This window comes from Micropterus salmoides, unplaced genomic scaffold (assembly GCF_014851395.1).
Source record: "Micropterus salmoides isolate LMB-PRFRI ecotype aquatic unplaced genomic scaffold, ASM1485139v1 Ms_hic_scaffold_8, whole genome shotgun sequence".
Lineage (NCBI taxonomy): Eukaryota > Metazoa > Chordata > Actinopteri > Centrarchiformes > Centrarchidae > Micropterus > Micropterus salmoides.
The window spans coordinates 15,891,779-15,918,261 of NW_024044570.1; the positions used below are offsets into that span (position 1 = coordinate 15,891,779).

At 39.5% G+C, this 26,483-nt stretch overlaps 3 protein-coding genes across 4 annotated transcripts in view; 1 reads left to right on the forward strand and 2 right to left on the reverse strand.

Annotated features, from left to right (window-relative positions):
* The first annotated feature begins 240 nt into the window (after positions 1 to 240).
* On the forward strand, positions 241 to 16,334 carry LOC119893471 (disintegrin and metalloproteinase domain-containing protein 10-like). Its single transcript, XM_038705656.1, has 16 exons — positions 241 to 401; positions 2,600 to 2,750; positions 4,601 to 4,719; positions 4,881 to 5,039; positions 5,584 to 5,684; positions 7,269 to 7,418; positions 8,752 to 8,844; positions 8,939 to 9,122; positions 9,854 to 10,017; positions 10,149 to 10,332; positions 11,119 to 11,269; positions 11,387 to 11,570; positions 11,678 to 11,786; positions 11,896 to 12,116; positions 12,194 to 12,320; positions 13,239 to 16,334. Exons 1-16 carry the CDS (start codon positions 335 to 337, stop codon positions 13,424 to 13,426), a joined length of 2,352 nt encoding a protein of 783 aa, XP_038561584.1. The 5' UTR covers positions 241 to 334; the 3' UTR covers positions 13,427 to 16,334.
* A 3,287-nt stretch (positions 16,335 to 19,621) lies between these two features.
* LOC119894010 (aquaporin-9-like) lies at positions 19,622 to 24,222 on the reverse strand. The gene is made up of 6 exons (XM_038706490.1): positions 24,121 to 24,222; positions 23,769 to 23,895; positions 22,603 to 22,740; positions 22,332 to 22,450; positions 21,301 to 21,526; positions 19,622 to 20,534 (listed from the first exon to the last, which is right to left on the reverse strand). The coding sequence occupies exons 1-6, from the start codon at positions 24,220 to 24,222 to the stop codon at positions 20,338 to 20,340; spliced, it is 909 nt and encodes a 302-aa protein (XP_038562418.1). The 3' UTR covers positions 19,622 to 20,337.
* A 1,104-nt stretch (positions 24,223 to 25,326) lies between these two features.
* Positions 25,327 to 26,483, reverse strand: part of LOC119894009 (cingulin-like protein 1) — a 12,602-nt gene continuing 11,445 nt past the window's right edge. For both annotated transcript variants that reach the window (XM_038706488.1, XM_038706489.1), the window contains exons 17-19: positions 26,145 to 26,253; positions 25,897 to 26,060; positions 25,327 to 25,776 (exon numbers count right to left, since the gene is read on the reverse strand). In XM_038706488.1, the coding sequence (XP_038562416.1) occupies positions 25,698 to 25,776; positions 25,897 to 26,060; positions 26,145 to 26,253 (352 nt within the window). In that variant the 3' untranslated portion in view covers positions 25,327 to 25,697. The remainder of the gene's footprint in view (positions 25,777 to 25,896; positions 26,061 to 26,144; positions 26,254 to 26,483) is intronic.

Consider the following 26,483-nt stretch of genomic DNA (forward strand, 5'->3'; position numbering starts at 1 on the left):
ATATATATATATATATATATATATATATATATATATATATATATATATATATATATATATTATTATTATTTTCCTGTTTTCGAGTGAGCCTGTAATGGTGGAAAACATGTAGACATTGCATACATGACACTACACCAGGCAGTTAGTGCTGTGCCTGTATTGTAATGTATGCAGGCCTGTATGATGCATTTGGGGGAAGGGATGCCAAGCTTCTCTGCGTCTGACGTCATGACGCCGGAGAGAGGGGGCGATAAGAGTAAGGTGCAATAAACACAGGGCGTCTGCGCCTATCTAAGTAGGACAATAAAGTGAAAACGGTATCAATGTTCTAACAATGGATTTGTCAGATATGCTGCTTCTTCAAGTTTTCCTCTTCGTGTACTTGCTAAACCACACCCAAGGTGAGTGAGGCATTCGCTGAGATAACCTTACAAGTTGTGTTGAATCCATGAAGCAGCGGCTGAAATGAGCAGAAAGGATGATAGCCCGTTAGCTAACAGGAGGGATCAGCAGGGCCTGCTTGTTATGAAGAGGACTGCACCCTTTTTGCCGTATTACTTCAAGCTAACAAATTACATATATTGCAAAAGCTTACTTGGATTCGTGCAGTTGATTGAAATAAACCGATGTCGCTGAGTTATTTCTGTGTGTTGTCACCGTTTTTATTGTCAGGCTTGACTCTGTTTTGTTGTTATCGTGCGAATAGCGCCGACAGCCATTGTTATGAGAAGACGGGGATGCCGACTGTGTTAACGGACCGTTAGCTTTGTGCTAGCTAACACTTTAGCCGCTAACGTTAAGATTTCTGTCGAAAATAATACATTTGCCACTGACATGATGTCGTCTGCACGGTGTCAGCGATTACATTTTATATGACACAAGTTTTAAGGTTTGCTGGCATGCTTTTGTTGACTGTTGTCACTGGTCAATGTGTTGTGCTGTTCTCGCTGTTCTGTAATTTAACGTAATGTTACTGTTCGCCGCAATAACTGGATTCAATGTTTTGGCAATAATTCGTCTGTGTGATTGTTTGTATTTGGGAAACGAAATTGCTTTCCCCCGTATGCTGTACTTGTGATGCATCTTTTGGCATCATGAACCTGCAATTTACTGCTACTGTGCTTATTATACCAGTAAGTTAATTAGCTAACGTTACTTAGGAGCCACATTCACTTCCTTAATAGTCTCCATGTTTAAGTTTGGCGATGGGAATATCTTTTAATTTAAATATTGATCCCTTTTCAAACTGTCAAAAGTCACAGTCATAACTTTTTCACGTAATAGGGCCGCGTGGTAAAATTAAAATCAAAAGATGCATGTGACTGCGATTGACCACGCAGTTTTTATCAATCTTGTGGTGTTTTGAAGGATCACCTAAGAATTTGACATACTTGTTTTTGGTCAGTGTTTATTGTCTTTTTAGTAGGCCTTGAGAAATTAAGATATTTCAGTATAGTAGAGTAATAGTCATGGCCTAAATTTAATCTTGGCACTTAAATATTTCATAATGCGCATGAACAGAGTACTAGCAGAAAGCTGGTATACTTACCCATCTTTGTTATGTTTACAGTGAATCCTGTAATTTATTCCGTACTAGTCAGACAGGACTAATTACATTGTACTTACTGAAAATACTTTCTTTTGGTGTATATGTTGTGGGGCAAATATCTGATCTTAAAGAGTATGCTTAGTCTACTGTGTAAACATTGAAAACACAGTGACTTTCAGAAGGGCTTAAATGGCTTAAACAAGATTACTGTGTTTTCTTAAAATGGAGTTTGTCATACTGTATTTGAATGTGAAGCAGCTGGTGAAACGGGTGGAGGTGCTCGAGAATCTCTTTTCCTTCGAACCCACCACCCACTCTTCTGGTGGTGAAATAATACTCCTGTGATGCTGGGGGCTATTCTTGAGCACAGCTCCAAAACTGGCATCCATTTGACTTAAATAGATTTTAGCAGCTGAATTTTAAAATGCAGACTATGCTGGTTTGCTGTCAATTTCCATCATTTTAATCCTGCTTGTCGAATGTCTGCCTGATCAACCATTTTTTTTGGGCACCTAAATAATCCTAACATGGACCATGCCTCAGTTATTTACTCTAACACACAGCTGTTATACTTTACCTTTTAAAGAGAATATCTAATGCTTGAGATATATTGCTAAGCATACAAAAGAAGCGTTTTATTTTATCTACTAAGAATATTCAGTGTGACAGATGCACTGTGGTACCAAGGCAGTTACAAACATATGGCTTTGGATGTTAGTATTTTTTCCCCCAACATTTCGGGGTTAGACTCTTTATATGTAGGTTGTATTCTTATGTTACCTTTTTATAATCTTCTTATATTTCTGTATAATGAGCACATCTATATGCGCACGTTATATATATATGTTTTTTTTTTTTTTGTCCAGTTCTGTATACTATGTACATACACAACCTAGAATGAATGACACTAATATTGCATCCATCCCTCCCATCCACTTGGGAGCTGTCATTTACTGTGATTCTATAAGGCTCTGCATTTCATCAAGTTTCATAAGGCTTGTATTTTCTGTTTTTGCTGATAACAGGAGTTCCTCTGTTCTTTTCACTCAGGACACTATAGAAATCCCCTGAACAAGTACATCCGTCACTATGAAGGCCTGTCCTACGAAACGGAGCTTGTGGACAGCAAGCATCAGAGAGCCAAGAGGGCACTCTCTCATGAAGACAAGTTCCTTCATTTAGATTTTCATGCCCATGGAAGGTTTGTCTGTTTTTCTAGATATTAACCTGAAGGGAATTTCTGTCTGCAGCTCTATTTTTATGTCTCATCTATCTCTTTATTTACCTGTGGGGTTTATAGGTTCTCAAAGCTCATCCCATATGCCTACATTGTTTATGATTTAAAGGTGGAGGTCAGCTATAGCACAGATTTGCAGTGTGATTGAAAAAGGTTTACATTTAATCCTGTTGTATGAAATGAAAGACCTGCTCAAGGGCGTCACATTGGTTGTGTGGTGAAGATAGATTTTAAATTTCAGCCTTAGATCTTACTGTGTAGTTTCTATGGTCTCCATTAGAGCTAAAACGATTAATCCATTGATTAATCGATAGGAAATGAACTACTTTTGAAAATTGAGTAATTGTTCAAGTTGTTTTTCAAGCAAAAATACCAGACATTGCTTATTTCCTGCTACACAGCTGTGAGGATTTGCTGTGTTTATTTTTCTAATGTGACAGTAAACTGATAATTTTGGATTTTGAACAAGCTATTTTAGACATTAGTTTGGACTAGATAATTGTAAATTAATCGGCAGAGTAATCAATATCATTTTTTGATTGATTGGTAGATGTGGCCCTAGCGTAGATTTGTCCTGATTTCCTCCCACAATCTAAACACAGGTTGGGTAAAAATTGTTAACGTGTTTGTGTATGTTAGTTAGCCCAGTGAAGGATCAGGTGTTACCAGGGTGTGTCTGACCGCTTGATACCTGGGTGGGAACCCCCTCAAGGTGTAGTGGATGGATGGATGTACTTAGATGGATGGCTGGACACATAGATGGATGAGCAGCTACATATATTCCGTGATGGTTCTTCCATCCAGCATTTTGAAGAGGTGGTGTGGTGATAGAAACGCTCTCCATGACATAGTCAAGACCATCTGGCTGGGAGCTTGGCAAAGGCTGTTTATCGTCCTGCCTGTAGCAGGGCCTGCTGTTCCCAGACTCCGATGCTCCTTAATAGGGAAGAAGACAATACGAGCTGTTCAAACAAACACAATGAAGGAAGATGTCTGTTCCTTTGAAAAGCAAGAATGTGTCAGCTTCTTTTGCTTTCAGCTTCCTTCAATTCATGACCAAGCATGAGACACAGCTCACATTCTTCATTTAATTTGCAGCACCCCATCCACCTTCTGCTTGCTGGTTTTGTGCAAGAATGTGTTCTCGGGTAGAATTTTAATTCACATTTCCCCCCTGAGATTATGTCATAACAGATTTGGTACACACACAAGACCAGACTTGTGTGCCATCATGTCAAGTTTGACCACCATTTTCTGATCTAAAGTTTACAAATGCGTCTGTGTTCTTGCAGTTAATTTAACTGCTGTATGCAGGCCTACATAGCTGTGACTTACACACAATACGAGTATACAATAAGAGCACTGTGTAGGTGTTACATGAAACCCAAGGTTTACTGTAACATCTTGGTTTCCCTGCCATATGTTTGATCAAAAAACTGCATTGTTTCAAGATGTCCTAATTTTCTGTTCCCTCTCTTACAAGATGAAGACTGCAGTTCCCTTTCTGCAACAGAAAACAGCTTAGATGTTTTCTCTCTGCCAAAACATGCCCTTCCTTTCACCCTTTTTTTTTTTTTCTCCTTCCATTTGCATTTTCCTTTTTTTTTTTTTTTTTTTTTTTTTAAAGGCTGGGTGAATATTGCTTACCTCCCAAAGTGAGGCCAAATAGGGATCTATACCCAAATCCATAGCCTTACACACTGTAACATAAATTATATCACTTTTGGGACATCACTGAAACAAACTCCAATGTTCATCACACTCAAATGTCCTTTTTTTCCCTGTTGCCTATAGTTTCATTTCTTTGTTTTCAGGCATTTTAATTTACGAATGAAGAGGGATACCAACTTGTTTGCCCAAGATTTGAAGGTGGAGGTTTCAGGAAAAGAAATTCCATTTGATACCTCCCATATCTATACTGGAGAAATTTACGGTAAGAGCCTCCCATTCTCATTTGAATGTATTTGTTTTAATGTATTGCTGTAGTAATGCTGTCCATGGCATTTTTCAAACTGTTGTTTTAGGTTTTTCTGAAAGATGATTTCCTGATTTTGTCTGAATCCTCTGACACTTGACTATAATTTGTGTTCCCAGGTGAGAAAGGTACCCTGACTCATGGCTCCATTGTGGATGGTAAGTTTGAGGGCTTCATTCAGAGCTACCACGGCACCTACTACGTGGAGCCTGCTGAGAGATACCTGGGGGCCAAAGACGTGCCCTTCCACTCAGTCATCTATCACGAAGACGACATACGTGAGTCCCCAGCAACTTGTGGTCAAATACTTTGACCAACAGTTTTCTTGTGATCATCGCGTGTATGTAATTGGATGCACGCTTATGTAAATGTGTGATCGGGAAAGTGCAAGGTTAGGGCAACTAAGCTAAAGGAAGCAGACTGGTGTGATCTCCCTCCAGGGAGCAGAGCTACCCAGGGTGCTCATTAGCTGAGTAACATGATCTTTCTCTCAGGCTACTGGCTCATTTTAGCAGCTTTTACAATGTCGGTACTTTATAGTAAGCACCAAGCTTATATCACTACACTGGCACCCCCTAATTTGAAATCATGTGTGTACAAATAGTAGGTGGCTGAGGGGCAAATTAAACAGAAATGTGAGCGGAATCGCTAATGAGAATGACAGGAAAGTAACAGCTCACATAGCAAAGCTAGGCTCAAGTGGCGTGTAAGTACATCCATTAGCTGATCATGAATAGTGCCAGAAATAGAGTGACTCAGGGGGTTAAGTAGCTAACATTGTCTCCCATAATCCTAACAGTGTTGTCTCACTCTCTCACTCAGACTACCCGCACAAGTACGGCCCAGAGGGAGGCTGTGCTGATAGCTCAGTGTTTGAAAGGATGAAGAGGTACCAAGCCTCTGCCGTAGAGAAGCCACCCAAGGTGAACTTCCCCCACACACCACAGTAACACCACAGTAAACCCTTACAGAATCTATTAAAGGGGATAATTTGGGTTTAGGGAAACAATTAAAATTGTCCTACTTAGTCAGGGTCAGAGATACGCATGGATGCCTTTTGTTAAATCTATGTGTGCAGTTTGAAGTTATATTGACTGGTGAGAATAGCCTCTCTCAGCTCAATTGATGGATGTCTACACAAGTAATTAGTAGCTCCCCTCAATGGCAGGTAAAAAGATGGGGTTTTTTGCTGAAAGTTTTATAATTTACTTTTAAATAAGGGGTTGTGTGCGCTGATGCCCGGTTTCCTGTTACCGGGGTAGATCGCAATGGTAACTTAAGCTGAACGGCTAACCTGCTCCGGAGCTGACCAATCAACTCTCTTGGAAAGTGACATCACCATCTGTAGGAAATCCCACAGACTGTTTTATAGGCTGCTTTCATGTTTGCTACAGTGAAGCGTTTGTAGGTTATAGCGATATCATCCTACAGAGACTGAAAGCCTTACGCTATTGTACAGGTTTTTACAGTAAACCTACTAACTGCTCTGAAATGTGTTTCAGATTTTTTATTTGCTCCCCAGTCCGTTTCACAAAGTCTGTAAAATAAAGTCCATTAAAATAAATGGGGTTCATTTTTCTTATGTGAGCCTGAATATTATGAGCATTTTGGTAGGGGTATTGAAATAAATTTTTAATATGAACGTAGGCTAATTATTTTTTACGTTAGTAGCTATCTTATAGGCTATCACAGAGACTAGTCATATTCCGCCCCACCTTTTGCGATGTGGGCGCAGGCATTGAGGTGAGTTTTCAGTAGCGTAAATGTTGAGATTCAGTCTTTCAACCACTATTTGAGCACAATTTAGGGCATGAATGGATTTTTCGTTTCATTGCTTTATGAAGTTAATTTGGTACAATGTTTGGAACACTTTTGAGTGTGTCGAATAAATTAATCTCATTTTTGAAGTGATGGGAAGTTCTTTAAAGTGAGGTGGAATGACCACCTATTCAGTCTTTTTTAATGTGGAAACGCCGACACACAGCCGAGCTGAAAGAATAAGGCTGATATTTTCATACAGCTCATTCACCTGTACGTCATTGCAGCAAAGTGAGAAGTTAAACTACTGGAGGTCAGCAAAAAAAAAAGTTAAAACATAGGAAATGGCATATGTCCATGGAAATGTTGAATGTTAAATCTCTGTGAAAAAAGTGACCACTACAGACCGCTTGGAAACTGTATTGTTGACTAGTCAAAAATAATTAACCCTGACACAAAAGATTTTTAACCCTTTTCTCAAGTTATGCCTATTTTCCTAAGACAGACAAATATTTTTTCTGTGTTTCCCAAACCAAACATTTCTTAATTTTTTATTTTGTCCTTATTAATTGTTTCCCAACATATGTGACATATACAGCACATGTTCCTCAGCAGAGTTGCACTTCCTGAACATACTGCAGCTGAAAATCCACAGCCTAAAAATACTGGGCATTACTTATTTAGCCACAGTTTTGAAAATGCTATATATGTTTTATTTAACTCTCCTACTCCTGTGCTGCTCACACAAGGAGTTCCACACTGAGGTGGGCTCTAATGACCCCGTGTTGCTGAGGAAGAAGAGGATGGCCCAGGCTGAGAAAAACACCTGCCAGCTTTTCATTCAGACTGACCACCTCTTCTACAAATACTACAAGACCAGAGAGGCTGTCATTGCTCAGGTGATACACAATCACAGTCACTCACTTGACACATGCTATTGTGGCGCCGTTAGAATTAGATTTACATAGGCAGTATGTGGGGTTTGTGGCTGGCGTTGTTGGAGAGAGTATAAAGGCAAATTGGTATTGGAATAATTACACATCTTACTCACTGCAAGGGGTGAGTCAAATACTTACAATAGATCATAGAACAGACAGCTAAATCTCTCTGAATTAGGTGCAGTAATGCCTTGTTTTTTGTTTGAAATTTAAAACTCAGAGAACAAATGGTAACAAATAGCCAGTGTCCATGCAAGTATAATTCCCCTAGAAATATGATATGTTTAATGAATAGTTTGACTTTTCTTAAATATTACACAAAACTTACCAAATGGTATGTGAGTTAATAAGCTTTAGAGGTGCATGTATTTGTATTTTGTCACCTTTGGACAGAGCCATGCTACCTGTTTCCAGTCTTTAGCGTAGCACCTTTTCTCCAAAGCAGATTCCTTGTATGTGTTAAAAAAAAAACTACATGGCATTAAAGCTCTTTCTGATGTCTTTCTTCTGATTTTCTTTATGCTAAGCTAAGCTAACTGGCTGCCTGGTTTCATATTTACAGTATAGACAAGAAAGTGAAATGAATCGTCTCATCTAACCCCCAGCAAGAAAGCCCGTAAAAAAATGTCTCAAAATTGTAAACTATTCCTCAAATAAAATGTCTAACAACAATCATGACAAATATCGCAATGTCATTTCCCTCAATAACAATATAACATATGTTCAATATATCGTCAAATGTTTGATTTAATTCACAAATGAATTAGGGCTTAAGTTTTCTATTGAGATATTTATTTTGTTGAGGACTGAAAAAGATTTACTAATCATATTTTTTGAAAAAAGATTTGATCATAATTGTTTTAATTTTAATTGTTCTACCTCAGATTTGTGAAGTGATCCACTGTTTGGCAAGTGTTTGTCACGTTTAACCGCACAGTTAACGATCTTGGTTCTTTAATTTTCACTTAGGAGCAAAAATCAGTCTTTAAACTTGAAAGAAATAATTATTTGACATTTACTGTGATAATTATAGATATCGAATTATATGAAATTTCTTTATCATGATAACATTTTTGGCCTTATCGCCCAGCCCTATTAACTAGTCAAACATTGGTCAACCCACGGATATGGCACAAACAAAATCACAGTTGTTTAAAACAATTTGACAGTATGCTATGCAGAAAAATGAGAACGATATTTCCTTGTTATAGGTTGCACACAGTTTGGATTGAGTCTGGCAATGTGTTTCAACACTGGTGGTTGAAGCTTTTCTCATTATGTCTTACTCTTTCAGATCTCCAGTCATGTTAAAGCTATTGATGCCATCTATCAGGGCACAGACTTCATGGGCATTCGCAACATCAGCTTCATGGTGAAAAGGATCAGGGTAAGTCTGGTGTTGGCTTTATATTTTTATTTAAGTTTACATTTTAGAATTGGCCACTTCTTCCCTCTGAGCTCATCATCACCCTTTTGTGTAGATAAACACCACCAACGATGAGAGGGACAGGTCCAACCCGTTCCGCTTTGCCAACATCGGGGTGGAGAAGTTCCTGGAGCTGAACTCGGAGCAGAACCATGATGACTACTGCTTGGCTTATGTTTTCACTGACAGAGACTTTGATGACGGGGTGTTGGGTTTGGCCTGGGTGGGAGCCCCTTCAGGTACTGTTGGTGTGTCATGTGTGATCAGCAACTGCAAAAAATCTTTCCTATTTTTTTGAAAGCAAGATATTAATACAAACGTAACGTTTTTAAACCAGTAGACAACACGTTGTATTCTTTGTACTGGGTTGTAGGAACATTATCATTAGGGACACCCAATCTTGGTTGAAAATAAGATTATTCTAGGAAAGCATTCCTAATTTACAGTATAAGTTAATTGTACTTATCTGGATTGTACATTGCAGCTACAACAAGAAAAAGTGTCAGTGGTATTTGGGATTGCAAATACTGATTGATTCAGACTGTTATGAGAACCAACTGCAGCTTCAAATATCAACTCAGACAATATGCAGATGTGGTCATTCCCCAAGGTTTGGTTGCACTCTGTTACTGATGTGGTAAAGTGAAATAGCAACTAAGATGTTTTCTGTGCTACATTCTTAATTTGATGTTTAAAATAATGCACAATCTTCAATTAACTGTGGGGAGGTTGTGTGTCTCCCGCCGGCGAGGATACTTTATTTTTATTTTTTTTATATTTAACATGTACTATAAACAGGTTGATAAATCAGCCTCATTATGTTTTAGAAGTAAGGCATTATGTCATGTGGACATTAATTGAAACATTATCATGGCAATAATCAGATCCCCCCTCTTTAATGAGCACAATCCTTAATTTTTTGTAGCTTTGGTTTGGAAGGTTTGTTCCAGCTTGTGCTTTTCATTCCCAGGGAGCTCCGGAGGCATCTGTGAAAAAAGCAAGCTGTACTCGGACGGAAAAAAGAAGTCTCTCAACACTGGTATAATCACTGTACAGAACTATGCCTCCCACGTACCTCCAAAAGTCTCCCATATCACGTTTGCACATGAAGTAGGACACAACTTTGGCTCCCCGGTGAGTTACTTAGCTGTGCCACATTTATGCACGGATAGAAGGAATTTATTAGGCCTGTACGCTTTGTCCCTTCTTTTAACCTGTGATCTGTTTTTTTTATTTCTTTATTTTTATTTTTTCCTCGCTCTCAGCACGACTCAGGATCTGAATGCACCCCAGGAGAATCCAAGAGCCAAGACAAGAAGGAGAAGGGCAATTATATCATGTATGCAAGAGCTACATCAGGAGACAAGCTCAACAATAATAAGTTCTCCATCTGCAGTGTGCGCAACATCAGCCAGGTCCTGGAAAAAAAGAGAAGCAACTGCTTTGTCGGTACGTTTCACTGTTTTTAACTTCATCTTCACTGTCTGGCTTGAGGTTTTGTAATTTCACACCACATCATGCGTATTCTGCTTTCACTGTTGTGATGAGTGTAGGAGTTCTTAACCCCATTTCCCTAATTAGTGAATTCATTCGGGCAAATGGAGATGCCACCAACATTTTGGCAGGTATTGGCTTTGAAAAGCAATCTTGAAATTAGTCCAGTGTTATTTTTACTGACAGTATTTGGCATATCGTGAAAGTTATAGTTGGTTTGTGATCCCTTTTTTTTTTTTTTTGAAAAAGCACCAAGCTTAATACCAATGTCAAATCAGTGGCATAGCAAAAACATTCAAGTCACTCTGTTACCATATGATTGGCATGCCTAAAAAGCTTAATCTCTTCTGCACATGCTGTTGTTCAAAGTCTCATGCATGTCTGTCTTAGCTGAAATGACTGGGAAATGTTAGATATTGTGTGTATGCTTTCAGAAACTGGGTACATTACTGCTTTACATTTTTGACTTTCCTCAAACAAACTGACGAGTGTCTGTCTGAGTTTAATGTGGCATCTAGTTCTCTCGAGGGTCTGTCTCTTTTAGAACAGTTTGATTCCCTGTTTATTGCAGCAACTTATTCTCTTCAGAACAATATTTGTTTGGTTTTATAAAGACACAGTTTTCACAGTAAATGTCTGATTTCTCATACATGTTTAGCCCTCACTACAAGAAGTCAGAGTATGAAACAAAATATTCCACTTTTTGGGGACCAGACTCAGAATTTTTCCTTCCCCAAACAGAGTCTGGCCAGCCCATCTGTGGAAACGGCCTGGTGGAGCCAGGAGAGGAGTGTGACTGCGGCTACAGTGATCAGTGCAGGGACCAGTGCTGCTATGACGCCAACCAGGCTGACAACAAGAAGTGCAAATTAAAGCCCAACAAAGTCTGCAGGTAGATGTGGATGTTATTCTTCCGTTTTTGTTCGCCTGACCATTTTCATGCTTCAATAGGAAGATCTTCCAGCTAATTTGTGATCATTCTTGACTGAACACTTCTTTCCCTCACCAGTCCCAGCCAGGGTCCTTGTTGTACTTCGGAGTGCTCTTACAAGGGTCGGAATGAGAAGTGCCGGGAGGAGTCTGAGTGCGCTCACCAGGGCATGTGTAACGGAGTCAGCGCCCAGTGCCCCACTTCTGAGCCCAAGGCTAACTTCACCGCCTGCCATGGAGAGACTCAAGTCTGCCTCAACGGGGTGAGTGGCTGAAGAATTCACACCTGGAAGAAGTGGTTGTTATAGCAACTATATATTCATACCAGTCAGTGTCTGATCTCGCCTGTCCACATGCTCCTCCCCCGCAGGGCTGCTCTGGCTCCATCTGTGAAAAGTATGGGCTTGAGGCATGCACCTGTGCCAGCCAAGATGGCAAGGATGAAACTGAGCTTTGCCACGTGTGCTGCATGGAGAAGAGTGAGTCATTTACCCCCACCTTTTTATAACAAATTTTTTCAAAAATAAAACGTGCTTTGAGATTTTGTCTTTTGTCATTTGAATTGTGTTTTGTGGGTCACCTCCACAGTGAATCCCAACACGTGCAGCAGCACAGGATCAGAGCGTCTGGCTCGTTTCTTCAATAAGAAAGTGACCACGCTGCCAGCGGGCTCGCCTTGCAACGACTTCAAGGGCTACTGCGACGTGTTCATGAAGTGCCGCCTGGTAGATGCAGACGGGCCCCTGGCCAGGCTGAAGAAGGCCATCTTCAACCCAGAGCTCTATGAGAACATTGCAGAGTGGATTGTGGTACGTATCAGCTTCTTGATTCTGATTAGTTGTTATGAGGTGTTTTTGTATTGATTATGCTTCATTCTCTTCTCTAGGCCCATTGGTGGGCAGTGCTATTGATGGGTATTGCCCTCATCATGCTCATGGCTGGCTTCATTAAGATCTGTAGTGTGCACACACCAAGCAGTAATCCTAAACTTCCCCCTCCCAAACCACTTCCAGGTGAGTCCAGAGATTTACAAAGTAAATTAATCATAACATTGATGTTTGTGACATTGTGTCCATCCCTTGAAATTAAAATGTCCTAGTTGTTAAATCCGTTAAGCCACTTGCATAAATTGAAAAAGAAGTTTACATACCTCAGCTAATAAAAACATTAAACAGAACTCTAGGTATGTTAATCAAGTCTTACACCAAATACTGAAATGATAGTATCTGTTTTTTTGCCTTAATAGGTTTGTGATCAAATTGTTACTAGATTAGCAGTGGAATTGGATCAAATGCTTACAATTTCAAATGCATGCAATCCTTAGTAAGGATTACAGTGGTCAGTGTTTGTGAAGCTCTTTACTGAAAGCAGTTATAGGCTTTTAGCATTGAACCTAATTTTTAAAAAACTTTTTTTTTTTATTAGGCCCAAATTATTATGGGCATAACTATTATTATTATGTTTGCAGTCTTGCAACCAAAATAAAGTGATCTTATCACCTCACTGTGTACTTTGTTAATCCCATACCTATACACCACTGCCTGTGAATGTGAACAGTGTCATATGATTGTTTTTATTTATTTTTTTCTTGTATTTTACTTATTGCAACTTAAATTATTCAGTATGGTATTTCCATTAAACTATCATTGCCATACTGTTTAAGGCCTCTATACCCTGTGTGATTTTGGGCTGAGGAAAGATGACAAGTGAGAGAGAAACGGTCGTCCTGCGTCACACTGTGAGTCAGGTCTACTGGCCGATTAAGAGCTTGAGCAACGAAAAAAGGCTCTGTCTTTTCTGTTTTTGTCAAAAAACAGAAAAAGACTGGTTATCACACTGTAGGCACCAGTGGCGTCACTAGGTGTGGTTCAGTTCGGTGTAAAGCCAGTCTGTCTTTCAACAAGCTAATTTAACTGCTTTTATCCTAACAGGCACTTTGAAGAGGCGGCGAGCGCAACAGCACGCTAACTCCCAGGTGCAGCACCAGTCTCAGCACCCCCACCAGCACGGGCACGGCGGCCAGCGGCAGCCCCAGAGGCAGCCTCCGCGGCAGGCACAGCCCCAGAGGCACCACCGTCAGCCCAGAGAGAACTATCAGATGGGCCAGATGAGACGCTGAGACCCCGCATCCCCCCCGCCCAATGCCTTGGCTCCTCCTTGTGCCTACAGTGGGAAACAAAAGCGTCACTCCATCCAAAGAAAAGCCTGACATGGTTGTTAGTCATCATCATATCCTCCATCTACAGACAAAACAGACACGTGAAAAAGAGAAAACACTATCTAGCAACTCGATTGGCTCTTTGTGGAGTGGACTCGACCATCAGCCATTTCCAATGCAGTGCGATCTAGCATCTTTTTCCACCCTTTTTTTTCTCTTTTCTTTTTGTAAGGAGTGCCAAGGAGTTAAGGAGTCATGTGTAGCTTTAGTACATTCTGTGATGTGTGTGTTTGTTTGTTTTTTTGTTTTGTTTTTTTTTGTTTTGTTTTTTTGTTTTTTTTGCAACGTCTTCTTGAGTGACAAGCCCGTGGCTGCTGGTGAATTTTGTGCTTTTCTTTTCGCCATTCTTGCCAGGATTGAGAGACACTCAGTGGGGATTTGCGGCACTTTTGTGATTTACACATGTCAAACGGCAAAAGACACAGGCTCCAGTCTCTCGTGCAGACAGTCTCCTGCATGTGACTGTACATATTTAGTGTATCATAAGTGAAAACAAACTATTTCTTCTACTGTAAATGTGTAATTCTTCACTTTTTTTCTTTTATTTTTTGGTTAGTGCTCTCAGGACTCTTAACACATAATTGAAGGCGTGATGGTTGTGATGAGTTCCTTGGACGTTGTTGTTGGGGATTTGACGCCATCAAGTACTCTTCACAGTCGTCCAATCAGGTGGATCTCTTTCACTAATGATAAATTGCTAGATTTTGAATTTCGAACAATAAGGTCACGATATTCCACTTTTCACGCCTTCATGTTCAAGGTCCCCTTTTTCATTTTTTTTCATTTTTCTTTTTTTTTTTTTTGTCTAGCTAAAATCGGATTTTGCTCATGTTGTGTAACAAGCTGAAGGAGTGAAAGAGTCATGGGAACAGAAAGGGGAGATCATCTCGGTGTGTGTGTGTGTGTGTGTGTGTGTGTGATTTTGTTTTTTTGTTAGTTTTTTTTTTTTGTCTTTTACCGATTTTGATTATGAAGAATGAATAACCACTAACTGAAGCTGATGATGATTCTACCTGTTCAGATATGAAGGGAAAGTGAAAGGCTGCCGTGGCTTAGTTTAGAAGTGAGAGTGTGTCATGTTACAGCTAGTTTACATGAGTGTTGAAATAAATTTAAAAAATGACTCCGGTGTGGATGTACAAAAAAAAGAAATTGTTAGATTAAATCATTCTGTTATTCTTCAGATAGCAAATCTAAGAACTTTTCAATGTGGGCATGCAGACACATTTGTTAAATGTGACTATTAATTGACCAAGGTCTGTAATATTTGTATGTCACTCAACACTATTTACTTCGACAGGTACTAATGTTTGTCCTGAAACACGGACAGAGCAGTGTAATGCAGCAGTATTGTCACACATTCCTCAGTGTGTTCACTAGTTTCACCGGAGACAAGCGGCTGTTTGATATTCATTTTTTTAATTTTATTTTAAACTCACTTTTTTTCTCCTGATCAGATTTCTATCATGGACTGAATCCCCTTAAGAGCTCATGAGTGCAGGCCTCAGTGTGAGTTTACATCAGCGTGCCATAAAACTTTATACAGCTGATCTTTGTGCACAGGTTTTATAAAATACAGGACGCACCTGTAACGTTTCTGGAGCCACTTTAAATGGAACAAATGAAGGAGTTGTGATCTCAGGTGTTTTCTTCCTCCCCTCGCTGCAGCATAGCATGAGGGGTATTTTGGAAAGTGATGGCATGATACCACTAACTGAGAGGATATGATGATGTGGTCATATGTTGTGCAAAATCCCAGGATTTATTTCCTGTGCAACCATTTCACCTACCGATTGACTGTTGGGTGAAAAGTCTGGCACAGACGACAACAAAAAAAGCCTCGGGCATTTTGCATTATATTTTCGGCAATGGAAGTTTATTTTGTGCTCTGTCTTAATTTTATCCTGCCATTTTTATTTTTGAATGCATGCAATACTAACCACAACTAATATAATATAACACTATCCTGATGGTTGTAATAATCACACATGTGCTCTGGAGGGGACATTGAAAACAATTTGTCTCACAGTCAATGGTTAATTTCACGTGGCAGATGAATTAGGCAGGTCAGCGGTTGTTGTAACTTCTCATGTCTGTACAAAATGGAGCTCTTTTTAAGCGTCATCTTCTAGGCTGGATCTCGCCTGTGAAGCCTAGAGAATTTACATGTAAACTTGTACAGTACTTCGAAAAATTTGCATTTCATTTGAAAATGAGAATTACATTTTGATACATCCATTTAATTTTTTGTATTCAGATTCCAGAGTAAGTTGTTCAAAGATGTTCATATGTGACAAACTTTCCTTTCTTCTAAGTTATTTATGTTCTTATGTGCTAGTTGAAATGGAGTTTGCTTATGGTACCTTTCTCCACCACCGTCAATGGTTAAAAACAAATCAGGGTGATGGAGTTAATGTTACATTCTCATTTTTGTCTTTGTTATCCTGTGGCATGGTTTGGGTAGAAGAGCAGAAGAATAATGCCTGTAAATTTACTTTCTTTTAATTTCGTAGTCTTGGTAACAAAAAAAGTTTTTAGATAAACGTGCACTGAAAATGTCCAAATTGATTTGAAATGTAGTAGGTGATGTAGGCCGAAAGAACACAAGATTAAAAAGTAATACTACTGTCTTATTTTAATGTTCACTGTGTTTTATACAGTATCGGAAATTTTTGTTCACTTTGAACATTTTTACTAAAAAAAAAAAATATTTCAAATTGTATTGTGCAAAGAGATGTAATTTTTGGAGTACTTGAAATGCATTAATTAAAAGACTCGTTCAAAATAAAATGGACCCCTGTTTACTGTCTGTCATGTGTGCTCTCTGGCTTTGTCTATTTGTTTTCTGCAGTTTTAGTTGTGAATATACAGAGTTTTAATGCACCACTCAACAGCTTAAAATGTACAACACAAAGCATGTTTCACAAGCTGGTGTAAACGGGAAGGAATGGTGCTGTGCTTGTGCTGCTTTTATTTTGACTATTTTACACACTCGGTAAAAAGAAGCATAGGAAAAACATCTGCGCGCTACAGTCTGAAATATTCATTTACTGAGGCAGGCCTTCAGTCAGATACCTTCAACTATGTTCACTTTTTCCTGTTGATGCCTGAAGGTCTCAAACTGAAAACCAGCCTCAATTAATCCTTAAAAATGTAATCTGTTTCTCGCAAGTCCCCCAACTTTATTGATATACAATTTAAGTCACTCGCGTACCCCTCTTGATACCATATTTTAGCTGCATTAGTGCACAGTATGTATGTATATGGCCAGCTTTTTGCATGAAGGAATCAGATGTTATTAATACTAATTGTGTGTCAGAGTTATATCATCTTCATGTTTTATTTTTTATGTTCTATTATCTTTGAATTCTGGATGATCATGAAATGTGGGGTCGGAAAAGGGGATTTTAGGATTAATTACATTGTATTCAGATGAACTTTACAAATGTTGGATGTTTGCTTGATAACTTGCCTTTCCTCTAGTGTTGTGGCTATGGAACCTGTATCCTTAATTTAAAATGTACTGTGGAAAATACAGTTCCTGTAAAGTACATTTGTTCAATGCAGTATGGGGGCGTCCACAGCAGAGGGAGCAGCTGCTGCTGTGGGTGAAGGTTTTGGAGCAGCCTGTGAGGCACCAACATCAGCACCACAAAGCCTCATGCAGCTTCTCATTTGTTTCCATCGAACAGTACTACAGCCGTCGTTTACTTCAACCTAGGAACTCCAAATAATACATGGGCTCTGTAATGCTCTATTCATTTGAGTGAATTTAGCAGAAGGAAATGCAGCCACTTATTTTCCTTACTCACATGACAGCGTGCTGTAATGTCCTACACAGCCAAGCACTTTATTCCATGTGTTTGTCACACGCGTTAATATTAATCGCCTATACCTCTTGATGACTCTTTCCTCATGAGTGTGTTTGATGATGCAACAACCATTGGAAAGTGTATGTCAGATCCTGGAAGCAGGCATTTGCACATGCAATGGAATGTGGTCTGCTATTGATTTTCAATGCGAATCCTCAGCTGCAGTCGTTGGCTGTGACATGAACGAGCGCGGTCACCCACAACAAGAGTTTAGGTTCAATATTTTCTAGATAATGCAGGCGATGAGCTGTGTTCCACAAACCATTTTCTCTCAGTTCTCTTCAAGCTGATGTCACTCCTTGTCTGAAACAGTGTCCTAGCAGAGAGGACAGTGTTACTAACCCTGGTCAGTATGCTACATTTAGACTTTCAGCTCCCAGGAAGGAGCTGACATCGCAGCCGGTAAGCGAGCAGTATCACCTTTTGTCTCTCCGTGCAGTGACAAAGCATGATTGTAAAAGTGGCACCGGCCTGGTGAGTGGCACCCAGACTGAACTGAGTGGTGGCTAACACTGGCTCCAGTGAGCAGCTGACCCTGATCACAGCAAAGCAAAGAATGGAAACACAGTGGTAGAAAAGAATATAACTCCCAGTTCATTGTCAAGTATCAGATAAGGCCCATTAGGTTATCAAGGCTCCCACAGTCAGTCTTCATAGATTATAGTTATGTTAGTATGGTTAGTATGTCTAATGAAATGAAAGTCACTAATCATTACAATATGCTACCAGCTATAAGAAACCCCATCTGTTATTCTCAGATCAAGTCTTTCATTAAATTCAAACAACCTTTAGACAACAAAATATTAATAGATCAGTTTAACTGAAGGTCTCAGTTGCTTTGGGGAAGGAGCTTTCCTCATATTGAACTTACTCGGTGTGTCTATGGGATTTCACACAAATGCAAACTCTTACAGACGACGTTCTCAGAAGACTGTTTTTTATGGTGAGAAGACCGTCAGTGCTGAATCAGCACAGTAATGTTGTCCCCCACATCATTCAAAGCCTGGCCCGTAGGTGAGAGACGAGAATCACACGCACATGTATTGTTATTGAGCAGCCGGTCAGTCTATACAAACTGATTTTCCTCTCTGCTCCATGAATGCAATCATGCAATGTATACATGACAAGCTTTACTTTGACCTTCAGGCTGGTGTCAGATACCTCTCCACTCCGAGGATGTGGTGGCTTCTTGTACTGGTACTCTTGTGCTGTTTTCTCTTCCAGACTGGCTTGGCCCTGGTGTCAGACAGTGACCCTCACCCTGTCTCTGACACTTAGCATGAAGAGTGGAGTTGTGTTATTTTGAGGTACTTGTACTCTTCTTTAGTATATCCACATATGCAATTGTATACTTCTACTCCACTCTTCTGACTCCGATTTATAAATCTGAAAGCTATAGTAACTAAGCAGTAGCATGCATGTGCAGAGTTTGACACTAAATGCATGTTTTTAAATTCTACTTAAGGGAGAAAGTTACTAAAGTATATACGAGTTTGTGACATCACAACTTGTTCGGGAGTTGATCATGGTTCAATATGCAACATATACAGGTGTGATGTGGAAATTTAAAACCTTGAACCTTTTCAGTCTCCGGCAGTTAAACGTTTGAAATGGAAAATACCCACAAGTTCATAGTTTCTGGATTTTCCAATGAGATTTTTTTTTATCATTTGTGGAGTCACTAAGTAAACTTTTGAATTCAGTGGAGTTTTTGCCAGAGTTCAAATCAGACATCCCACTGTGACTAAGATCATCTTTGATATGCACAAGGACACTAACTAGAGTAATCAGCTCGCACAGGAAATATTTTACAGCATAATGCTCTGAGCTGACACTGTGAGGTGTAATCATCCTCTGCAATCCTAACAACTAAACTTAAATGATCCATCTCTTGTGTCGGTGAAGGTGTTCAATCTTAGGCCTAATAAATGTACTTGCACTGCTGGTGAGATTCATGTCTGCTGTTACTGTCCTCTTTCACTTTATCACATTGTTTATTAAGGCCTACACAACAATTTAAAGGATGTATGAGGATATATATTATGTAATGATGTAAATGCTGAGAGGAACATTATATCAACAAACTCAGTCACCTTAACTGCGGTTTTCAGTGATGAATGTAATAGATGATGCAGTATGTGATACAAGCCCCTGAAGTGAAATATCTATTATGAAATTGCTATTTGTAGAAACTTTAATGTAGACAAAACAACACTGAGTAAAATACAAATATTAATAATAAACAGGAGGCTCGCAAACGAAGAAAAGAATTACAAGTTAGAACCAAAAAACAAAATCCCAAAAGGTTTTAAGTGAATATAAAGATAATGTCATCACAACCATTGAAGAAAGTTGGAGCAAACATAAAAGGAACTGGCATGTAAAACTATTAGTCCAGTACCAATCGTTTACAAGTGAATAGAGCCAAAGGGTATTTTGTATCTAATATCTATAATATACAGTATTTACATATATATGAGAATATATATGAAAATCATAACAATGTGAAGCACACAGGACTGGGATTGTGTTCATGAAACATAAAAAGTATTGGTTTGGATGGTGGGTTCAGTATTTGACAAAGACGGTTCAACTTTCTGCGTGTTTTGTGTATTTCTACCCACAGCAGAGACCAAACCAATATTCGCAGTGCTTATTTAGCTGCTGTTCTAAAACATTTCCTAATTTATTTTCCTAAAGTTTTTTACCCATAAATGCTCTTAATGTTGTAGACACTGAATTGAAAAGCTTGTCTCTGCAGAGCATAAAGTCAAGCAGCAGAGTTACAGCTTATCCTATTATTACGTGCTTGCCAAAGAGAGCCCTAACAAGAGGAAACCTGTCCTTACAGATCGAAGCTGTGCTGGATTGTTCTTCACCTGACTGACAGTAAAACTGCGGATTCTGACCAGTTAGTCCTGGAGGTTATTGTTGTTTTTTTTAGCTCATGGTGATCATCTCATATTTGTCTTTCAGACTGATATCCTCGTCCTCCTCGTCTTCCTCCTCGTCTTCCTCCTCGTGGGGCTTCTCAGGCTCGTCACGGTGGTGGTGCAGCTCAATGAGCAGGTAGTAGATGACGGCTGCGACCACGCCCCCCACCATGGGCCCTGCCACAGGGATCCACCACCAGTTGTCTGCAGTGCTAAAGGGAAGCATACAAAGGAATAAGAGGAAAGAGTTCAATATGTCTCTGGCAGTCTCACAAGCAGCAGGCACATAGGCCACTGCAGGTCCCTGGATCATTCACAAGCATCGACTGCATCTGTTAAGTGCATGTGACATTATATAACAGCGTAGTTCATGTCAACAGCTCAGCAGGCAGGCATATATATATATATATATATGTGTGTGTGTGTGAGTGTATGTGTCATAATTTAAACTGTCTCAGTTTATTATTGGATTGAATTAATTTGTTAATAAAGATTGGATGCATGTCTTTATATAAACAATACAAACAAATAAACATTGTTTTGCGGAAAATGAAACAATAACATTTGTTTTGGTTCTCTCAAAAATAGCAATTCACATTTTGCCACTATGGACTTTTAGCTACTTTTAGGATTACAATTCATTAATCAACAGGTCTAACACTAAAATTACTGAGTTAACTATGTAGGTTGATAAAATTACAGTTCTCTTCAGATGTAACATCTATTTATTCCATGTTTCTTTATAGTTCTCAATTTTCCTGGCTCAGCATTATCTCATATGACATTACAACTAATAAATCAATTTTTTTAAACGATGGGTCATTTCTCTAAGGTCTGATCATTGCCAAGAGACCCACACAGAGTATAATAGCATTAATAGTGTATTTGATTGAAAACTGGTACAAAACTTAACATAACATTTTTTAATCAGATGTATTTTTTTTTTAAATCCTGATCTGTCGTCTTCTGCTGTAGTACCTGAAGACCTCCATGCCCCATCCTGCTACAGCTGTGAACAGTCGGGGTCCCAGGTCTCTGGCAGGGTTGAGGGGGTAGCCACAGTTCAGTCCCATGGACACACCAATGGCCATGATGATCAGACCAATAGCCAGTGGCTGCACACCTTTGGGAGCTCCAGTGTTTTCATCATCAATGATAGCCAGGATGCACAAGACCAGCATACCTGTCCCCACCACCTGCAGGAGCAGAACGCCATTCGTTTGATAAACAGCAGAGTTTAGGCAGGTACAACTACAGCGTTGATTGATTTTGTTTTCCCTGATTATTTGTATTTCTTGTTATTGTGTTTATATCGCCTTGCGTTTTTAAGAGAGAAGCTCTTAGCTTCCTACCTCTCCTGCACACATTTCTGTTTACTTTACATTCATGTATATCTGAGTATATGTGAATGTCTTTGTGTAAATATCATATATTTTAAAAATAAATATAATGCCTAGAATCAACCTGTATTGGCTGTATTGAGTAGACTACATTAATATCACATTTGCTATATCATATATGTATCATATAGATAGATATAATTAAAACAAGTAAGTCTGATCTTAATGTTTCAAATCTAGGTTTTAACTGCCATTAATTATTTAAATAAAAAGTATTTAATGACCACAACCTGCAGCACCGCTGTTACACAGATATTCAAAAGGAAACAATAACATAAGCACAGTCACACTGATTAGACTTATCTGGTTCACCTGATGTGGTTTTCAACAGTTTTAAGCTGGTAGAAGTGTTATTTTTGGATCGCTGCACAGACTAAAAAGACGGAAAATGGTGTTAAGTATAGATTTGACCTTCCAGTGAATGCCAGGAAATGGGTCATTAGACCCAAAACTAAGCAAAAGACGGGGTGTTCGCAGACTAAATGGGGCAATCAATTTTGCATTAGCTACATTTGTCAGACTTTGCAGTATTTAGAGCCTGAATGGGAGTGGCGATGCAGAGTAGAGGGTAGGTCATTGGGTCACAGTGCACAGAGCTCACCTGATCGATGAAGCCGCCGAGGACCGACAGGTATCTCGCAGGGTAGGAAGCAAAGATGTGACCTGTTGCATTGATTCCTGTCACTGACAGAACCCCACTGGTGAAGTCCATGAAAGCATCTGTGAGGAGGACAAATACATATTGTAACTGTGCACAGGGATCCATTAAGAGTTTTTTTTCAAGTTTGGGAGGATCTAAGTTTTTGGAGATCATTAACAACTGTTATGGTTTAATATGCATGTATAAGGGAATAAAGCATAGGTGTATTCACCATAGTATAACCCGAAGACTGCAGCAGCTCCAGCAAAAGCTCCAAGAAACTGAGCGATGACATAGAAGGGAAACTTCCAGATCTTCAGTTTGCCCAGAATCACCATGGCCAGAGACACTGCAGGGTTCACATGGCCCCCTGGGACAGAGGACAAAGCAGAGAGTGAGAGAGGGGCGCAGAGGGTGGGGGTGGCTGGCCGCCATAATATCCTCTCCATCATTAACGAAGCTGTCACATTTACAAGGGGCAGCAGAAGGGGAGCGGCACCTGGGGCGGTGCAAGGTTTTGTTATGTATGTTCACAATTAGAATAATGGTCACATATTAGAAATTCAACCTATAAGTCAAAAAACAAACAAAAGCGGCTTTTTTCCGTTCCTTTTTTTTCATCAAACTGTGCTTACATCCTGCCCGTTTTAATTGTTTAAAAGCATATTAAAAATCAGTTGGCAATCTGTCTTCCATGTTTTCTATAATGTAATCTATTTGGTCCTTTTGATGTAAAATTGGAAGAAGCTGCTGCTCAGATGAGGCAAGCAGTCTCGTTTGGAGTCTGGTCTCTGTCAGAGACAGATGAACGTAGCCTATGATCAATGGAGTTTGCAGGACATTTAGTGCCCAGGGTTATGTATGACCCCAGAGAGGTTGTGCACTAACACTAACAAATCAATGGTCAGACCACATTCATTGAATCTGGACAGAGAGCTGGCACGTTCCTGCTGACACTGGAGCCATGGAGGTTGCACATGGCTGGACAGGAAGCCGTAAAGTTATATTATTACAAGCTGCAAGCCTCACTAGTAACAACGTTTTCATTACAACAGATACAAGCGAGCTGTGTCAGACTGTTTATGTATTCTGGCACAGGTTGTCTATGTTAACTACTGTCTGTAGTACAAAGCAGCAGATCAAATGAAGCAAAGAAGCTGCAAACAACAAGCAACTATATTATTAAAACTGATGTTTTTCAGATGATTTGACAACATACCAGTACCCAGTAGAGTAGGAAATTGATCTCAGCAACATCCATTAACAAGTATTCATTAAATTATATTGCACATGCTGTACCATATCAGCCACTCTGAGTGGGGTGTGGCAGCTCATGTGAGATAAGTTCTACCTGAGTGGAAATAAATAACTAGGTGCTGAAGTTAGAAGCACATTTACCTGACACTCCACCAGCAACATACGCTGCCATCATCAGCCCTACAGAGAAGCCAATGTGGACGGTGAGAGGCTCACCCAGGGTGTTTCGACTGAGGGTAGTCTGAGCGACTGAGCCACAGCCAAACAACTGAAAAACAGAAAGGACGCGAACAACAGTTTTTCACTGACATCTGTTAAGTTGACAACAACAAGATAACATAATGAAGAGCATATATGGAACAAGAACAGTTCTGAACACAAGCTTGAGCAGTCTGGAGCTCAATACTAAACAAGATGTCAGACTTGAAACAACTTTTAAGGCAAATATATAGTGTAAAGTAATATATATATATATATACAAAATGCTACTTACAACCAAGACAAATGTCCCCAGGAATTCTGCCAGGAATTCCTTGAGTATTCCATGTTTGAGAGCACAGTGTTGCCTCATGCTTGGCTTTTGTTGTATTTCCATGTATCACTGTGCCAAATGCTGTTAAAACTACCAAATGTTCAGCAGTGTGAATCTCCGGAGTTGATCAGAGCTCTCGTGTCAAATCTCCACCTCTACCCGACTGCAGCCATTCAGCTCAGATCATTGATCCATTTGTACAACCATCACACTCCTTCGTCAGCCTCGTCAACACAAAGAGTTTCATAGCAGACGACAGGCCAAGTGATAGACAGGTGTGATTTGTACTCCATTAAACACCAATTCAAATCAGGTTTTCTTTATTTCTGTGTGTAGTCATCAGTGGTGGCATGTAATTAAGAACGCAGGTACTGTTCTTAAGTAAAAGTTTGAGGTACTTTACTTTTGTGTTTTTCCATTTTGTGCAACTTTATACTTCTACCTCACAACATCTCAGAGGCAAATACTGTAACCTTTACTCCACTACATTTGTCTGACAGCTTTAGTTACTATTTAATTTTCAGATTACAATTTTTCATACGCTTCCTATCCAGTGAAAACCATGTATCTCCTGATTTGGTGATCTTTCTAATGAAGGTTTGAAATGTTCCTTTATGTATTGAGAAAATACTCCCACTTCTTGAGCAAAATTAACAATTTACACCGTACCCTTGGATTAGCTGGAAAATGCATCTTCACTAAGCTGAAAACAGGGCTGTTTTTCTGACCTCATGAAATGTTGAATTTTTAGAGATATGTGGTTCCCACAGGACAGCAACACTAGAAACATATGATGATTTTATAGAACATGATGCATTGCTGTAGAATAAACTAGCTACTAACAACAGTATATAAAGTAGTTAAAATTAGTTCAACCATAAACATCTACAGCAGTAAAATGCTACATACACATTAATGCAGCAGTAACATTAATCCAGAAACATCAGATATAAGAAACAGACAGGGAACATTTTCTGGATAATGAGTACTTATAGTGAAGTACATTGTGCCGCTAATACTTACATAATTTTACGTTTTGAATGCAAGACTTTTACTTTTAGTGGAACATTTTCACAGTGTGGTATTGTTACTTTTAGTTAGGATCTGAATACTTCTACATCTACCACGACTTTACAGTTGGTGTATAAACATGAGAGAATGTTGGGATTGCATTTTAATACATTTATTCATTAGTTTAAGATTTACAGTTTGCACCATATTAACTCACACCAAAAAACAACAACGAATAACTTAGGGAACAAATTAATCAATTTAGTAAAAGTAAATAAGTTTCAAGCCAGTTTCTCTGTTGCACTGAAAAACATGTTTGTCAGATACTGTAGTTACATATGTTGCCACAAGAGGTCAGCCTTGGCAAGGTGCCATGCTATTCACAACTGGAAACATTATGAAATCACACCTGAGCTGTTAATAGAATTATGTTGAATTATGATATCAGTGATTCTTCACAGTAAGTCCAAAGCCCCTTCATAAAGTCCAGAAATGACTGCATTTTGTTGCTATCACACGTCAGTCAATCAGTCAGATCCAAAGTCATCCACATTGTTCACATCGTCCTCCACAACCTTAATCAAAGGAGGTGATTTCCTCTTACGCCTGTTAATGCAAAAAAAACAACATATATATATAAATTATATATATATATATATATTCAATTACTAGAGTTAAAGTACAATGTGATTTGATTTACATTAAACACAGAAACTCAGTGGTCACCTCATCTCATTCCGCAGTGCACTCAGTTGGCCATGAAACTGCTCGTTGGCCTCGATCTGTTCGTCCAGTTCTCTCTGCAGCTTCTTTTTAGCGTGTTCCAGACGCTCGATCTCCTCCTCCGCCTCATCCATCTGCCTCTTCGCCGTCTTCAGTCTCTGAGTCAGCTGCAGAGTTCACAGAAGTGAGATATTGAATCACAAGTCAAGTCGGCTGCTCCCGACAACTTTGTGTTTAAAAGACGTGTCTACCTGGTCTCTCTGGCTCTGCAGGTTGACGTGTTCCTCGTCCGCCTGAATCTTCATCTCCTTCACCTTGCGCTCCAGCCTGCGGTTCACTTGTTGCAGGTTGTTGTTGTCTCTGAGGGCAAAAGCACCAAGAGATCACATCGCTGCTGCAGCTCCCTGTAACTCAACACCTTCCCAGTGTGTTTGGACCAGAGACACTTAACCTTACAACCACAGGGAAAGTGATATGAGTGGGTTCACTGCTCGACAGCCATCAAGTATCTGATGGAGCCATTATCCAAAGTGTCTTTCAAGTGTTATCCTTCACTGGTATATACAAACTGTTTCCATTTATGTCTGCAA

Coding starts and splice junctions, on each gene's coding strand:
- LOC119894010 (XM_038706490.1), bottom strand. CDS start 24,222: ATGGAAATACAACAAAAGCCAAGCATGAGGCAACACTGTGCTCTCAAA. Junction 23,896..24,120: donor TGGGGACATTTGTCTTGGTT/GTAAGTAGCATT, acceptor TCTGTTTTTCAG/TTGTTTGGCTGTGGCTCAGT. Junction 22,741..23,768: donor TGTTGCTGGTGGAGTGTCAG/GTAAATGTGCTT, acceptor CCTCTGTCCCAG/GGGGCCATGTGAACCCTGCA.
- LOC119893471 (XM_038705656.1), top strand. CDS start 335: ATGGATTTGTCAGATATGCTGCTTCTTCAAGTTTTCCTCTTCGTGTAC. Junction 7,419..8,751: donor GAGAGGCTGTCATTGCTCAG/GTGATACACAAT, acceptor TTACTCTTTCAG/ATCTCCAGTCATGTTAAAGC. Junction 10,018..10,148: donor GACACAACTTTGGCTCCCCG/GTGAGTTACTTA, acceptor CCTCGCTCTCAG/CACGACTCAGGATCTGAATG.